Source organism: Cyprinus carpio, chromosome A21, assembly GCF_018340385.1.
Source record: "Cyprinus carpio isolate SPL01 chromosome A21, ASM1834038v1, whole genome shotgun sequence".
Lineage (NCBI taxonomy): Eukaryota > Metazoa > Chordata > Actinopteri > Cypriniformes > Cyprinidae > Cyprinus > Cyprinus carpio.
Window position 1 is genome coordinate 9662973 of NC_056592.1, and position 18324 is coordinate 9681296.

The 18324-nt window shown below is 36.5% G+C and overlaps 1 protein-coding gene across 1 annotated transcript in view; it reads right to left on the reverse strand.

The window, feature by feature from the left end:
* LOC122134328 (transmembrane protein 132C-like) overlaps positions 1–18324 on the reverse strand; it is a 112076-nt gene extending 93752 nt beyond the window's left edge. The window contains exon 1 of the mRNA XM_042778895.1: positions 17490–18324. Coding sequence (XP_042634829.1) covers positions 17490–17538 — 49 coding nt within the window. The 5' untranslated portion in view covers positions 17539–18324. The remainder of the gene's footprint in view (positions 1–17489) is intronic.

Sequence of the window (18324 nt, forward strand, 5' to 3'; positions counted from 1 at the left end):
ACGCCCATTGCCATAGTTCCGTATTTTAAACGCTTGACAGAAAATATAAACATCTATTATTTATCATACTTACAGGTTGTAATTCAGTGGAACCAACTTTTCCAGATAAACTGGGTACTGAGCCATCTTTCAAGAGCAAGAGTTTTTTGAATCCCGCGTTGAACTTCCGAGATTAGAGAAGCAGTCGTCAATAAAATGATGGGAACACAAAAAAGATTGGGGTTGTACTGCTGTGTTACAGAGGAAAAAATGAATTTTAACCACTGATTCTTTGAAGCCTCATCTTTCAGAAAAGGTTGATCCACTGAACACTAAGTGGGCTACAGCATAGGTTAGTGCAGGTTGCTTTGGATAAAACTGTATGTTGAATGACAGCAGTAGTAAATGACTAAAGAGAAAAAACAATAAAGTATTTAGCCATTTTGGTTCGGTTCTCTCTCTTTTTAATGGCTATCAGTGGACAGTTTGCGCTCCCAACCATATACCTTGGGATGAACTCACTCTTTAGAAGTCTGAAGAATTGGATCAATACCTAAGCCTCATATCATCAAACACAACACACAATTAATCTCTCAACTCAGATTTAATGAGCGGTTCTAAATAACACCTTGCAAAAATCTCTTTGTGTTTATGCTTACATCGATCTGACAAAAAGAGGTTTGCTGCAACAAATCCATTTGAAAGTGTCAAATACTTTATATCCCAGTTAATAGTTTTTATAGCTTCCTGAACTCCAGAGACATCATTTGATTTGATTTTTAAAAGAATAGGTTAACAAATATTGACATTTAGCCCATTTTGCTTTGTCGATACACTGTCTACACGCCAAAAGTTTCTGGTACTTTTATGGCGGTTACATCCCAAACTCAGTGAGACTCCAAAGATGACCGCAACACTACCTTTCATACAAACAATGGACTTCTAGTTTTGCTTTCTCCTTTGTTCTCTGCCTGTTTACCAATCGCACCATTCTGGAAGAGGCTTCATCAATACAATACTGCTGGGTCCTCTCTTTCCATCCTCCAACTCTGCTCTTTTCAGCCACCCAGCAGCTCCAGGAGGGATGTAATAGGTTTGAAGGCAAGTGCTGCGGCTGGATTTTGTTGTCACAAACGCAGTGTGAACAGCATGCAAATCTATGTCTGAACCCTCCTCTAATAGTGTGAGCTGTAGGGGCTGTATCACAGAGGATCCAGAGGCGATGCCTTTGCATCAGCCTCCCCGGCACAAGGTTGACAGCTCTGACTGATCCCAGTACTAATGCTAAGGACATGTTGGGGGTGCTCTCCCTCGATATAACACAACCACAGACACAGTGTAGTGCAAGTGTATGCAGTCAGCATACAGTGATTGGGAGTTACCAGCAATGCAACTTAAAATTTTTCAGTATTTTTTCCTCAAGTCTTCTCAAAACACTGTAGCTTTTTCAGTAACAGGCTAATTTTTTCAACTAAAAATGGTGCACTGTTGTATTATGTCAAATTTTGTTGCAAATGCAGCTTTACAGCCTAGTGAGCTGAGGTAATAACCAAACACACGATCTTTAACTGTCCTCATCTGTAGTGTTGGGAAATCTAATTCTTTTAACTGAATTAGTTCACAATTCACTGATCACAAAAGTGATTTGTCTTAATTGTTTAAGCTAAATTTGTAGTTAAATCAGTTTTTTTTAAAGAAATTAATATTTTTATTCAATAAAGGTGCATTAAACCGTTCATACAGTATTTTACACAAAATGTTAAGGTTTCTTTGGGAAAACATTTTTTTTGTTGTTGTTTTTTCTTTATTCCAAAATAAAGTATAACTTTATTTTAAGGTCCAATTCTCACTATTAACTAGTTGCTTATTAGCATGCATATTACTAGCATATTTGCTGTTTATTAGTACTTATAGGCACATACTGTATGTGACCCTGGACCACAAAACCACTCATAAGGGTAAATTTTTTACAATTGAGATTTATGCATCATCTGAAAGCTGAATAAATATGCTTTTCATTGATGTATGGTTTGTTAGGACAATATTTGGCCGAGATACAACTATTTGAAAATCTGGAATCTGAGGGTGCAAAAAAATCAAAATATTGAGAAAACCACCTTTAAAGTTGTCCATTAATGAAGTCCTTAGCAATGCATATTACTAATTATAATACATTGGTGAAATATTTATGGTAGGAAATGTACAAAATATCTTCATGGAACATGATCTTTACGTAATATCCTAATGATTTTTGGCATAAAAGAAAAATCGCTAATTTTGACAATCTCAGCTCTTAGTTAATGTGTTTCCTAAATTGTTCTAAAGTGTTACCAAAAAAAAAAAAAAAAACACACTTGTGCCTGTAAAACAATGCATATGCTGCATAATCTTGCTAATTTACAGTTTTTAACACATTCTTAATGCTTAAAAGACTATCACAAGTAATATTTGTGATTTCTGGAAAACCTCACCTATGTTAGCAAGGTAGATAACATAGCGACAAAAAATATATTCTTGCAACAAAATGGAGAATGCAAGACAGAACTGTCATCTGGTCTGAAACTCTCTCACTCTGGCCACAGGTCAATAATTCATCCTTATTGTTGAATCTTGCCTAGGGAACTTTAGGAGAAAAATCTGATACAAAGTTATACTTCAAAAAAAAAAAAAACATAACAGAGGACTCCACTAAGCATTCTGAGGAATGAAAGGGGAACAAAATTTTCCTCTGGGTACACATTCATGGTTTTCTTGACATCAGCTTGTGTCAAAATCATGTTTTGAACTGAACAGTTCAAACCTTCACAAACATGCATGAACCACTCCAGCTATATCACCTCCAATCATTATTTACAGGATGCCAATGGAGTGAGCCAGAAGCCACAGTCAACCATTTGCAAGTAGCATCTGCTTGGCTAATTGCGTACATCGTCTTTCATTTAGGGGTGATTGAAGCACGGGAATGGATCCAGCCGGCCCGATGGAGCTTCATCACTGAAGTCACTCTGCCAGCATGGAGAGGCACACAAGCCTCCAAGGCCAGCAGCTTTTGATTCGTTCTGAAGTTCTCATTCCCGTGTGCTCGTTGGCTGATCTGAGACCATTAAAAATGAAGGTACCTTGATGCTGCACCAGAGGCTCTGAGATTCTGGCCTGCATTGAGGAGAAGTTGAGCTAAATGATTGCTGCATCAGAGAACTTCAATAGTATCATTCACATGCTCACAGACGCACTCCTAAGTCAGACACTGACTAACTCAGGTTCAGCCAAAACGACATTGTGGAGTGGTTGTCTGAAGAAGGCTCTTCGGAGCAAAGATGGGACCCTTAAAACCTGTGTGGGAGGTTTTCCACTGGCCACCGCTATTGCTAACACTTCAGGTCACTACACTTCAGGTGTGCATATGCACACATGCGCAAACATCTATGTGTGTAAAACCTGTGTGCAAACATTTTCATATGGCAATTATGATTCATTGTAGTGGCACAGTTTAACACAAAAAAATGACAGACTATTAATAAAACCAACTTAAACCATGAACATGCAAACAAAGTAGTAAATTAATAGCAAACAAACAAAAAAGTTAATTCAAAATAAACAAATCAAAAAATAATCATGCTAGTTTTCATACATGCAATGCATTATTTTGTATTATACATTAAATTAAACAACTTTAGAAAAAATCATGTGCATTATAAAATGTATAAAAACATTTTTTTAAGAAAATGAATGATCATTTTAAGACCCTTATTCCTCAGCTGGGATCGAGTAGAGCCCTTTGAAGCTGCACTGAAACTGCAATTTGGACCTCAACCCGTTGGCCACCACTGAAGTCCATTACATGGAGAAAAATCCTGGAATGTTTTCCTAAAAAAACTTAATATCTTTGTGACTGAAGAACGTAAGACACGAACATCTTGGATGACATGGTGCTGAGTAAATTATCGGGAAATGTTTGTTCTGGAAGTGAAGAAATCCTTTAATCTGGCAAAGTATTTACACTGCCTCCCAGATTATAAAATGCTCACAAACACAAAATTACAGTACATGCAATACACACACGCTGAATTGTTTTGTGTGTCAGTGTCAGAGCAATCTGGCAGATGCTGAATGGTCATAAAGTAACTTATCTGCATAAACAAATGCATTAATCTAACTAATGCATCAAATAGATTATGTAAAAACAACATAACCAACTGTAGAATGCAAATGATCCCACCAGTTCCATTCTTAAAGTACAGATCAAACAGTGATTAAATAGTTATTATAAGGATAGCATGTATATGCAACCATACAGAGCACAATCATTATAAAAACACGATTATTATAACTGACCTTTATTAGCAAGAAAATAAATAAATAGTCCAGTTACGCAATTACCCAAATTTAATAACTGAAATTTTATTTAAAATTTTGGATTTGGTTTTGGTATTTCAGTAAAAAAAAAAAAGTGCATCACTAGTTATTATGTTATATTAAAATGTTGGACTGCCATGACAGTAGTTGAACTGAAAGACAAAACCCAATGCTGAAAATGCAACATGTACTTGCGCTCTTTTATGAATTGACATCTGACACATTTTGAATTCAGAAATACACAAAATCTAACTTAGGAAATGTTTCAGGCCTAAAGGTTTCCACTTTAAGATGATACTAAGAGTACATGAAAAATAGGGACATAAAAAAGCTTAAAAAATAATTTTCTGTCCGAAACAGAAAGAAATGTTGTCAATTCAACAATGTTTTCACAAAGATTTTGAGTTGTATATCAGGGGATTGGAAAATAAATATTTGGGTTATTCTATCTATTCAAATCTTTCTGACTTTTGTAACATCTGCAGTGGTTATTCATTCGGTAAACTTGAAAAATAAATCTTCTAAGTTTGAAAAACAAACTCGTGTTCACCTGTGCAAGTTGGATTGGTCTGTATCCCGAGCGAAAAGCAGTGTGCTATGTTCTGCCTGAAAGTAATTTTGGTCTACAGCCTTCCTGAAAGGTACATGATGCAGTTAAGGAAAACAGCCCTGTGGATTCCATCCCTTCGGCTGAAAGAAGATCATGTATTTTAGATTGAGCTTATACACTGGACCGTGCCGCTGTCCATCAGTCAATCACTGCCTCGAGTCGATATCCCAGAGAGCCTGAGACATGTTTATTAAAGAGGTGGGGGTGGTGTTGGTGGGGTGGGGGGTTGAATTTGCTGTATGCAAGGGGCTGAAATTGGCACGCTTGGAGACCTGGATGGATTCTACACAGTTAATTAAGATAAAACGATTAAATTCAGCAAAGATTGAGTTGCGATTGAGCCCAAGCTGCTCATGGTGATTGCTCTGATTAGGAGCCAGAAAATGCATTTGCTGAGATTTTGATGCGAGACAATATTCCCGTTTTCAATTACACACACGAACAACCCCCTAACTACCAAAACTGACTCATTTGCATGATTGAAACATAATTACAGCAAGATGAAAAGATGCCTTTGTTTTGTTTGGTGCTACAATTGTGTTTAATTGTTTCTGCTGTTTGTTTTTGCTTTGTTTGCTCGCTTGTTTTTTCATCCAAATATCAGCGAATGCACTCGTACCAATCGATCTCAGGGTCAATGAATAAGGACGAGCTAATTTTTCACATGTGGGATATAAAAGTCCATCTGTTAATGATGTTCTCATTGTAGTAGCAGAAAAAATGGCTTCTGATTATCCACCTTTAACTATCTTATCCTATGCTGACAAAGCTGTTAACAGTATACAGAGTACTTTTTATCATTCCTGCAGAGGAAAATTGTAAGCCTGACACAGGATCCTCCATGGGAAAAATCAATAGCAAGAATAACACACACAAGATGCGCAACAATAAGGAAACTAGATGTTCTCTGTCACCATGTCAGAAACCTCTAATGGCTTCTCACAGCTGTTCTTTCTCTTGTGTTGACAGCCACTGCTTGGCACCATTAACAACTTACTGACAGGCCTCGCTACTCGCCAACTAAGTGATGATTTCACAAGAGCGTGAAAACTGTAATCAATGATAATAATGTTCAATCATTTGCTAAAGCCTTATGAACACCAGTCCCAAACTATGTGACTCTATAATATTGAATTGCGTTTAGATTTATTCTCCATGCATCTGTAATTCACTGCCCGTTTCATGACAGCTTTCACTAATGACGCATTCCCTCCCACTTTTGAGTGACAGTTTGCTGAGCTGCATTCTTCCTGTCTTTCTCGCACCGTGTTGGCCACTGCATCTGGCCCTTGTCCCTCAGGGACTACCTTTCAGCTTCTCTTCCCTCCTCATCCTCCTCTCTCAGGCTACCTGATCCATTTCAGTGCCTTTGGTGGCCTTTTCACTGCTAACAGGGTCCGTGTAGATGTCTTCACAAAACAAAACAGACACACGTTCAACGCCTGCGCTGATTCTAAATGTCAACGGCATCTCAGCTATCACCATTCATCATATAGAGGACGCTGAATGGTTTACTCAATGTTTAGCTGCTACTCATAGCTGTCAATTCCTCTGTAGTGTACCAAACAATCAACAATTGAAGATTATTAATAGTCGGTCTAAATACTTTCTCTATAAAAACACAAACCAGTGCCATGCATGCTCTATTTAACAGCATAAGGAAAATACAAGAAATATTGGTGCAAAAATAGAAAGCAGTTTAAATCTACCTGAACATGAATGCTGGATATATAAATATAATCAAAGAGAACATAATCTGAAGAACTCTGTATATGTAACACATATCAGATGCATCTTTAAATCCCGTTGTCATAAATTAGCTTGCTGTGTTCAGTGATTGTATGAACCAAGGTATTTCGATATATGTTTACAGATTACATTATTACCATATTCATTTACATGGTACTCAAATCAACATGTCTAAAAATATGGTAATGCCATAGCACATTTAGTAAGTGTAATGCTAATGTTTAGATCGTAAATGTCTTTACCCGCAGAGTCAATGAGATGCACATGCACGTGTTGAAATGTATAAATATCTTCTTCATGCGATAGGACGCTTTTGCGGTTTAATCTTTTAGAGTGACTTTTCTTAACGATTCAGACTGAATCGCGAACTGATTCACACCATTATGCAAACACGCTTGACTGAATCAATGAAAATAACTGACTCAAAAGAGTGATTCATTCTCTGAATCGCATAAACAGACGCAAGGTAATATCAGTACTGTCTGTACTGGTACTGTATAAGTAATGGGCTTCGTGCCTCAGTTTTATAAATCTGCGCCACATAAGAGATTGTTGCCTATGGTTTGTTTATTATAACATTCTAAAATTAACCAGATAGACAGACGAGAAGATAAAAAATGAAGACATATAAGGCCAAAGATTTTTTTCAGTACAAAAAAATGAACATGGTGAGAAATTAATGAAATAATTTTTAGCTCTAAAATGGTGACACCTAATAGCTACTTTTGAACTTCTGAACCCGTGTTACAGATAGAACAGCATTACCATCTGTTCTAAGATGAGATATGATTCTGAACAAAATGTGAACAGGAATAGCTCACCCTCACAAGTAAATGACAAGGGTACTCATAAGAATAGTCCATACACTTTTGACTGTATTCCAAGTTTTTTATATTCATACCATTAAAAAATTTGGCATTGGTAGATTTAAAATGTTTTTCACGAAAGTCTCTTATGTCCACCAATTTTGCATTTATTTAATTATAATTATTAAAAATTAAATTAAATTAAATTAAAATATTATTTATTCCCATGATGGCAAAATTTAATTCTAAACCGCAAATACAGTTTTCAGTGTCAAATGATGCTGATTTGGTGCTCAAGTAACATTTATTATTATCAAATTTGAAAACAATTGTGCTGCTTATTTTTTGCGAAAACCATAATACATTTTTGGGGATTTTTCTAAGGTCATGACATGCTCGAGAACCAATTACATTTGTGTGCACTATATTATGCTGTTTTTATGCTTGGCTGTTTAACAGCTCCCTCTATATCATTATATAATATGTAGAAATTTGTTATTATATTGTTTAATTGAACTTGTTTTGATATAAATAGTAGGGCTGTCAAATGATTAATCACGATTAATCACATCCAAAATAAAAGTTTTGTTTACATAATATATGTGTGTATACTGTGTATATTTATTATGTATATATAAATACACACACATGCATGTATATATTTAAGAAGAATATGTTATGTTTATATAATAAATATAAGAATATAAATATATAAATGTATATACATGTAAATATTTTCTAAATATATAATTTATGTGTGTGTATTTATATATACATAATAAATATACCCTGTACACATACATATATTATGTAAACAAAACTTTTATTTTGGATGTGATTAATCGTGATTAATCATTTGACAGCCCTAATAAATAGTAGTTTAACATGTTGAGCACTGCAAAGGGGCTAAATAATGTACATTTTTTTAAGTAGCAGAACTGCAATCTGGTCATGTTCATGCCCCCATGAGAAGGAGAAGAAACAGCTTTTTTCTAGTTCACTCCTATGCCTGGAGTCTAGATTTCCAGTGAGTGACCATCATTTTAAATATATTTGTCAGAAATATTATTTATTTAGTTGTGTGTAAAACATTTTTAATAAGGGAAAAAAATAGCTAAACAACACCTGAGGTTAGCTTTATATCACACCAGACAATTATATATCTAATCTATTTTTCCACCTTGAAATTACAGAAACAAATGCCAGTGGAGAATACCAAGAAGTAAAGGATAACCGCAACTTGATTAACATATAGATGCCAAAAACATAATTTATAAGCATATTAATTGTTACCATCACATTCATTTCTGTACATTAAGAGGCTTATAACATGGATAGTCAATTTGCATTAGATAAAAATTCCATTTGACAAACTTAAATTGAAGCAGATTAATCAGATTAGTATGTAAAATATGTTGAGAAATCAATGATAATAGAATGAGAAGAAAAAGTTATTCTTAGATATGTTCAATATCTCAATTCAGTACAACCTCCTGTATCAAAAATAATGGTTCTTTTAGCTTTCCATTTATTTTAAATGGAATTTATTCTGTGTTTTTGTCACTTACAAAGGTAGTCAGATCGTTGGAAGCTCAGATACAGTTCAGCCTTTTTTCTGTGGCATGCTGAATGCTCTTCTTGTCAATTCTCAATTGAGTTTGACTGTTTTGTCAAACTAGCAGAGCTGTTTTGAGACCCTTAAACAGAATATATCTCATCATTCTTTCAGCTGTGATTTTCAATAAGGTACAAGTCACAGCAAACGTGAAATGAATTGCACAGGATCCTGAGTAGTCAAGGAATGTTGTAGTTTCTCTTTTTCTTTCAGGTCTGAAGCATTTGACTTCAGTGCAGGAAGAAGCATTATAACTGTATAGCAGTTAAGCCAAAATGCCACTTCATACCACACAATCAAGGACAAGAGGCAATCAAGCAAGCCAGGCTGTTCTCCACATCGGTTAGCATGCATAGAGACACAGCACCTTCTCTCCTCCGGCAACAACAAAACGTCCTCCTGAGGGGCCAAAGCACTGTGTTTATGGAGATTACATACAGTGGCAGAGAGAGCCCAATTACCTACAGCAAATGTACTGCGTGGAGCCAAAACCCACGGCAGCCCACAGCGAAACAAAGTGATTTTACAGCTCAATTTTAATCTACATGCTTTGCCCTGGTATCTGGTTCCACATGTGGGCCTTTTAAAACCTGATTTATCTTTATGCTTTAAAGCAGACCAGTGGCGGCACTAGCCCCGATGCTTAGTAATGCTTCTGAGGGTTCACCAGTGATAGTGCAGGGTTTAATGAGGTGGTCTGAATGCAGAGATGGTGCGCAATGGAAATACCGCGGTGGAAATTTACGCAGGGTGGATGAAAAGTTTGATGGATCAAACCTTAAAAGGCTCATGTGAGCCAGACTTGAAACCTTCCCTTCGGAGCACTGTGAGAACAGGGGAAATAGTGAATAAATCAGTGTTTGTGAGTAGCTAACTAAAAGGAGCAAGGCTACTAACCTTGCTTACTCACTTTTCAGTAGTGTGACAGTAGTTTTATGAATTAACTTAGCTTAATTAGTTGTGCTTTCTTAAAATTCTCTTTATTTGTTTAAGTTTTACTTGGAAAGTTTAAGTAAATGAACGGTTCAAAAGAGTTAACTATAGTTTAACTGTGAGTAGCTTTTCCAACACTGAAACAAATTCCTGGTCATATTGGAGTCTGAGGGCTATTTCGGAGTAGGGATTGACTTTGTAAAAGGAACCATGGTACACTAACCAGAATGAACCAGAAGGGAGCAGCTGGGAAAGGTAATTGCCTAGTTGGTGCCATGTGAGATGAGAATGGGGTGGTGTTGCTTTATCTGTGGGCTGCAATGTAGGAGAAGGTGGAGGAAGCACAGAAGTAGAGAAGCAATTCACTACCATTTAGATTTAGGCTGCCTGAACCCAAGTGAACCCTGCTTACCGCTGTTAATTAAATCTGAGAGAGAGGTGAAGGGCAAAGAGGAGGGTCAGAGCCGGATGGTAGATGAGAGGAGGGGAAGCTAGTATGATCTTACCGAGGAGCACAGACCATTCTTTGGCAACAAATAATGTAAATGAAGCAGAGGTCAGCAAGTTTTCCCAACGAGTTCAGCTCTCCTGCTGGCATTAGCATTAACTTTACTATGGAAGCAGCGGGAGAGAAAGGATAATGGTGTAAAGATAATTGCTGGACTGTGCTTATCCATGTCAAATCATAAATTCAGAGCTCGAGGTGCAGTTTCAAAACAAATGAGACCTTTAAAAAATGCAAAGTATGTTAAACACACACACACATTGAATAAAATTCACAGAATGTTGAGTGAATTTTTTTATTTTATATGGTAATCCTAATTACAGTACATCTGAATAATATAACAAGCAAATTAAATGTAAGAATGCCTAAAGTGGAATTGCCAAAAGCCTATATTTTCATGCCGAGCTTTGGTTTTATTCTATGATTAACTTTGAGCATGCAAGATTCAGTGTGATATATAATTATTTGTTATTATATTTTGCAAATGTTAAAAAAATATATATATTGAGATCATACATGATTTTAAAATAAAAGCGGGCTCTGTACATCGAGCGTTTTATGAAATTTGAATGGAGAAATTGCATGAGAATTCAGATGAAAGTGTCCAATATGCTTTGAAAAACTCCTGTTGCTATTACCATATGAAATGGACTGCAAAATTATCACCGTCGACAGCAAATCATGTGTCTGAAAGGGTCTAAACATTTTGTTTCTGATTTCAGACTGCAGAAGATTATCCATTTTGGAGGTGAATGCCTTCTCAAATATATCTGCATGATTATAGAGAGAAAAATCTCAATTCTATAGATGAAAATTGAGATGCTTTAGTCACAATTCATTTCCTTAAGGCAAGGTTGCTGAAAATTGGCAAATGGCTTTAGAACCCTGACAAAACGTAGATGGTCTGAATTTTCAGATTTCTTTAAACATGTTAGTTTTACTATTATCTTTGCACTAGTCATATTCGATATTTTGACATCTGAGGCCAGACATATAATTGCTGAAGAACTTTAAAAGCAGTTGCTTCTTTTGAAATATATCATCTGATTGAGAAGATTTTTTGATAAGCCTCTTACTGAGGATGAGAACTGCCTTTAAAAATATCTTTGCTTAATTCCCAAAAGAAAACTACATGCGTTTGCATCTTATCTAGAAAAACATTTCAAGCTATAATCCCCAAAATGCTAATATCAAATTATAAAACCCACCCATCTCTATATATATCTATATATCTAAAAATTTAAAAAAATAATCTATCTATCTATCTATCTATCTATCTAGACTTTTTCAAAACAACAAAAAAAGAATAACTTGAAATCTTTTGCTTTTCTAAATAAAACTGTTTGACTTGAAATCTTTTGCTTTTCTAATTAAAACTGCAGTTGGAGTTTGAATGGAGTTTAAATTCCACTACATTTGAATTCTATTTCCATATATTCATCATAGTGATTATGAGTGTTTGTTAATATACAAATAATGATATGTAATATCCAGTCCAACGGTTTTTACTTAAGTGACTCATAGACTCATATTCTTTTTATTAATTTCAGAAACTGTTTTTGTGCTTTAATAAACAATCATTAAAAGTTCAGCATCGCCTGCATGATTGTCTAACAGGAACCCTAAAGCGCTCACTGCTTGATTTACTCTCATGCTAAATTCTTTTTGATTATTTTTTTTTTAAGATGCATAATTTGAGGACACAATTCACTCCCTTCCAAATGCCTTTGCTTGTGGCTGTCTGTCTAAGACATTATGTACCCTTTGATTAAGGCTGCTGAGATGTTTGTCATCCCATCACAGCATGACGATCGCCAGGACCCTCACAGTGAAAGCAACAAGACACTTGGAAAAAGAAATGAGAATCATGCGAGAAGAGAAAGAGAATGGAGCTGTCTGGGGGAGAAAGAGGTGTGATCTGATCCCTCACTCCTTCTGGCTGAGTTTGGAAAGAGCGCGTGATGGCGGATGAGTTGTTTGACTAATGCTCTGTAAGCTAATGTGTCCAGACCACCCAATGAGCAGCACCCGTCTGTCTGGTTCTGATGTTGTCTTGTAAGTAGTGATGTGAGCTCAGTTGCATGAGCCCAGCACCCTCAGCCCCTATTCTGGGGAAGCATGTGCGATACACCCACTGCTAACAGCAAAGCTGGTGGGAGTCTGCTCAGGTTTTCATGATAATGTATGCATTTTTCTGCTGCTTTACACAGCCAGATGCAAGCTGTTGTTTTTTTCGTTCGCATGAGAGTTTGAGGAGAAAGCAGTTATTCATTGCAAGGTTGTCACAAATGTTCTCCTCAGTCAAACTGCACACACTGGAAGTTAGGACCACAGATAAACTCTGATGTAAAATTATGCAAACTGTGAATTGCACTCTGAAGAACACAAACTCTGTTGTATCTCCAGAGATTAAAAAAGTAATGTCTTGTTTAGTGCCACAGGAAAACCAACTGGCAGCATGAGAGTAAAGTGGTTCACTATCAATCATTATGGTGCACAGTTCTCTTTTTGCAACTCGCACTGAAACCTAAGCCCTTTTCACACTGCACATTGGTCCCGGAAAATTGCCGGAGTTCCTTCTGTGTGAATGCAAACACCTCCCAGGATTGATTCCGGGATCGATCCCGGATTGGGGACCTAGTAACATTGCCGGGTTCAGTCCCGGAAAGAGCTCTGTGTGAACAAAAGCCAGAACGTGTCGTAGTGATGATGCACAATATCTTGCGACTCTTTTACCAGGTGTTTTAAAGGCAAATCAACGTTTGCGACAAAAAAATATGTGCAAACTGTAATGAAGCAGAGATCAGGTAGTTCCTCACTATCCACGCTGAAGTTGTGATCGTTCACCAGCTTAAGTGAAACAGAACGTCACATTACACGTCACATTACAGGTCACACCGTAATGTCACATGTCTTTATGGGATGTGTGTGAAGGTGTGAACGCACACACAGATTCTGGAAAACCACTGGCATTGTGAATGGACCACAATCAAACGATCCCGGGACAAATCCGGGGACACAATATCCGTGTATTTTCAGGAATTTCTGTGTGAAAGAGGCTCTAGTGAACAACCTTGCTGCCTGATATCTAGGTGGCTGCCTTCTAATGCAGCATTCTAACTAAAATGGAAACTGATAAATTCCATACAAGTGCTCCAACATTTACAACATTTCTTCAAAATTTCGCTGACAAATAAAGGTCCATTGTCAATAATGTAACAATGCATGAAGCACCGCTCACACAGAAGTCATTTTCTAAGCAAGCAGCTTTTTTTGACCTGAACACATCTTGAACACAAGCTAAATCCGTGTGGGAAACTTTCTCACCCTTACGCAAACTCTCAATTGCAGAGATTCATATTGATATGATTGGATTTCACCCAGGAAATTTTGCCAAGCAGTAGTAGTAAATGTGACAGCACCTTTATACACTTTTATGTATAGTCAACATTTCTTTCACTTTTTTCTGTTGGAATTTTCTTCCGTTTTGGTGTGGATTTTTTCACAGAGCTTGCAATGCATTGTGGGATTCCCATCTTTGTGAATAATACATATGTACACATATGTATACACATTCCTCATATGATGCATCATTTATATATTCTTTGCTGAGAAGGCAATTCTACAGAGCCCCAGACATATTTATTTCATGGCCACAATTCGTTCCCACAACTTACTAATTTGTCACCTCATTTTAAGCATGATTTACTAATTTGATACCTTGTTTTAAGTAAATTTTAAGAATAATTTACAAATTTGTTACCTCATTTTAAGTGCATTGTGCACACGATTTACTAATCCATTTGTTGAATGATTTGTGAATAGCTTATTGCGCCCTCTTTGTGAACATGCTGCATCACCGTTACAGTCCTGTCATACTTTATTCATAACAGCAGCAATAGAGTTTTTTTTTTTTTTTTTTTTTTTTTCGCATATCATGTCTGGGGGTTCTGTACAATTCCACAAAGCATTACAAGAAGATGAAAAATCCATCCAAGATGCTGGACAAAGAGAAAATAAATGTCTATTGTAAATATACTTCATTATAGTATAGTACGATTAGTACGCTATTCCAAATTCATGATAACTTAACCCTTTAAATGCCACCCTCCATTTTTTATAAAGATGTGAAAGTGCACTAATCAAACTTAAATTGTTATAATCATGGACGCTTTGGAATACAGACCTAAGCTTGTTTTTTTTAAGAAGACAATCTGCAGATTATTGCAGAAGTGGAATCATTTCAAAATATTAAAGTATCAAAAAGTTAAAGAAGTTTAAAAAAAATAAAATGCACCATTTCATTTAAATTTTTTTTACATAAAATAAATATTTTCAAAATGTTTTTGAATCCAAAATTGCTATAAAATGAAACCCTTATGTCTACATAAGTTATGTTCCAAATTTGAAGTTGATATAAAAAAATGAGGTTCCTGAGAGATTTTATTTAGGGCGTTATACCACAAACAGCCACCGGGTGCCATCACAAACTCCACTGAATTTTTTTAATGCATTTTTCTGTCACAAATGTCTAAATATCTCTGTCAATATTACGTCACAAAATATCACAAAATAACCACCAAATATGGAATCTTGAGACAACTTGAGACCTTTCCGGAGATATGTATTTTGTCAAGATTATAAAAAGTTTTGATTCTTAAAGACCATAATACATTTTGTAATATGACACCTGACTCCACCCACTAAGGGGAAGGAGACTGCCAAAAGATATTAAAGTACGATTTCCATGTTAAGGCAATGTCCGATTTCACAGGTTTTCACAGGCTGAATTTTGAGGTTTTAAGTTTTCAAATGATATGTAAGTTATGAGTATCACTAAGATATGTGACAGAGAAAAAAGACAATGAAAAAAAGAGCGCCAACGGGCCCACCGGTGGTTAAACTGCTCACCAGTTACCATCTTATTTCGCTTGCAACACACCCATACAGAAGAATGAAATGAGAGGTTGTCAAGACTGTCAAAATTTTTCTCTAATAATATATCAACACAGACATTCACAGTAATGATTATAATACTTCAGCTAATAATTTCTGAGGTCTAAATCGCCATCCTTGAGCTGAGTTTGTCAGATTGACACTTATTTATTTGGACCGTGTTCAACAAAACACCGTCCCAGCGTTTATTTTTATTGATGTCGAGCAGGAAGCAGCATAAGGTTGCTGGCAGCCACCCTGAATTATGAGGGGGGTGTTTACAGCCCCTCTCTCGCTCTCTCCATAGACAAAGATCAGTGAGACAGAGAAAGACAGCTCTTGTAATCACTCTTAATAGTCTTGTTGTTTGTGTTAGTGTGCGTGGTAATGATGCTGACACTTCAGCATGGGCTCACAGGGGACTCACTATTGTTTCATCATCTCACTGCCTTTCAAATGGCACCACAACAGGTGCCTCTGTAAGGTTCCTAGTCAGTTAATGCATTAAATTATGGCTATGGTCTTTTTTAGCTTTCTGTATCATTGCTTAATCACACCTATGGATCTAATGTTACTACAGCTTTCTCAGCATTCCATGTTTATGGCCTCGTCTTCATGTTATGATCCTCATAAAGTTTCTCATGATGGCTCGAAGTGTTGTCTGCTAATATAATGATGTGAACCCTCTTGTTTTTTCTGCATCAACGTCTTGTTGTTTTATATACTTCTCTGTTTCATAGTGAGACTTGAACAAGACTGAGCGTCTAACCATTTGAGTGCAAGCATTTGTGTGATGTTAGCATAGTCAGTGCCACATTGATATTAAGCCAGTTCGGCGTGCCAAACAAATCAAACCTAAAACGGAGAGGGTATATGACATGGGAAATTCGTGCTCAGTAGAATTAGAGTGATTCATTCTCCACGAAAAATGATTCACCCTTTTATTTTTGGGAAAAAAAGCAATTATGATGTCCAAGGAAATTCATGTTTCCTCTTGCTGAATGCAATAAACTATTTTTGGCTTTATGTGACATTTTCCGGCCCTTTTGACCTGAATCATCTCTTCTAGAAGAGTAATGGAGTTCTAAAATGTTCGGAAGGAGCAAGTTCATCTAATTCTGTCAATCATGATGAAAGTATATAAACAGCTGCTTACCTCAATAGCATGGTGATTCATCTGGCATCTCAAATACATTTATTTCTGTTCATTTATGACTAACTTCATTAATAAATAGTACGGGTGAACATGCCAAGTCTGTCTACCTACATTATACTTATATAAACAGGTTAACATGTAACAGTTTGAGGAGGAATCATTGCTTAGAACAAACTAATCTCAGTGACAGAACTTATTTAAAGAGATAGTTAGTAGCACATAAATATTAAAACTGCAATCATTTACTAACCCTCATGTCATTCCAAACCTGTATGAGTTTCTTTCCTTTGTAGAACTCAAAATAAGATATTTTGAAGAACGCTGAATTTAAATGTACAGAGAGAAAAAAAAACCAGAATATCTTCTTAGTGCTCCATTTAAGAAAAAAAGAGGTTTGGAATGACATAAGGGTGAGTAAATGAATGTTTTTACATAAATGCTGTAACGTAAAAACAAATAGATAGGGTGCCAGATTAAAGGGCATCTGTGGTATGATTTAGTGCAGCATATTCTTAATTTCTGAGCTTGTCATTAGTTTTCATCACTCTTCTAGTTTAAAATCCATATGGTAATTGTATATTCAGCACATTTAACCATGGCCATTCAGAACCTACCTTCAATTGCTTTACAACCGGTCATCAATTACCTGTCAAGAGCACCTCTGGCAATCTGTAATCATATTGATTCACACACACACACCTTTTACTCAGTAATAACCACTATGTGATGAAGAACCGAGCTGGTGCATTTATTACCATATACATAAGAATTTCAATTTTACTTGGTACGTAAAAAACCTAGCATGCAGGTCTTCACCTGTTACTGACGCGCTCGGACAGACTCACCTCTGCAAAGCATGAACAACATAAACCCAGCTGGGCTGAGATGCAGCATCTTCTGTTCCTCTGAAGTTGGTCGGGGATGGAGAAGGTAACGGGTCGGTGTTTTTACACCGACAAATCTTCCTTAAGGTCTACAGAACGATAAACACAACCTTCATGTCTTTATAAGCAAGAAACAGTGTCGCGTTTAGATGTTCCCCCTTCCAAGCGTCTCAAAATAAGTCTCTCCCGCGGTGCAGTTACTAAACGTTGTCATCTTGACAGCCATGGTCTGTTTGGTGGGTTTTATATGTCTTCTGAAGTGTCTGAGAGGCACCTCAAAATTATTGTAGTGCCATCCCCTGAAAAGTCACAGATTTGCAGTTCCGCGCCACAAGTGTCTTAAAAGCAGCCTGGTAGTCGTGGATGTATGATCGGTCTAAATGAGCCTCAGCTGTGTGCAGAATCTCAGAGGAAAGTTGAACATCGCTCGTGAGGCTCGGCAACGAGTCATAATGATGTAAAATCCACTGTAATTCCAGGGGTTACAAATAAAGTGACTTTGAAAAGACAATATATGTGATTAAGAAACAATTAGGAGGGTTTATGTAAATAAGTCCTAAATTAGAAAGGGCTTCCACAGTAATTAATAGCTACTTAAAAAAAATGAAACTGTAGTCCAGCCGTCGATGTGTATCGCCAGCAGAAAAACAAGCCATGAACTTCAACAATGTGAGGAAAGAAGTAGTAAAAACCATTTGTATTGTGAAAATACGCCTTTCTCTTATCCATGAAGTCCACAGTGAGTATCCCTCGTGCTTTCGTCTGCTCTGTGGGTTCCGCAGCGACAAGCACAGTG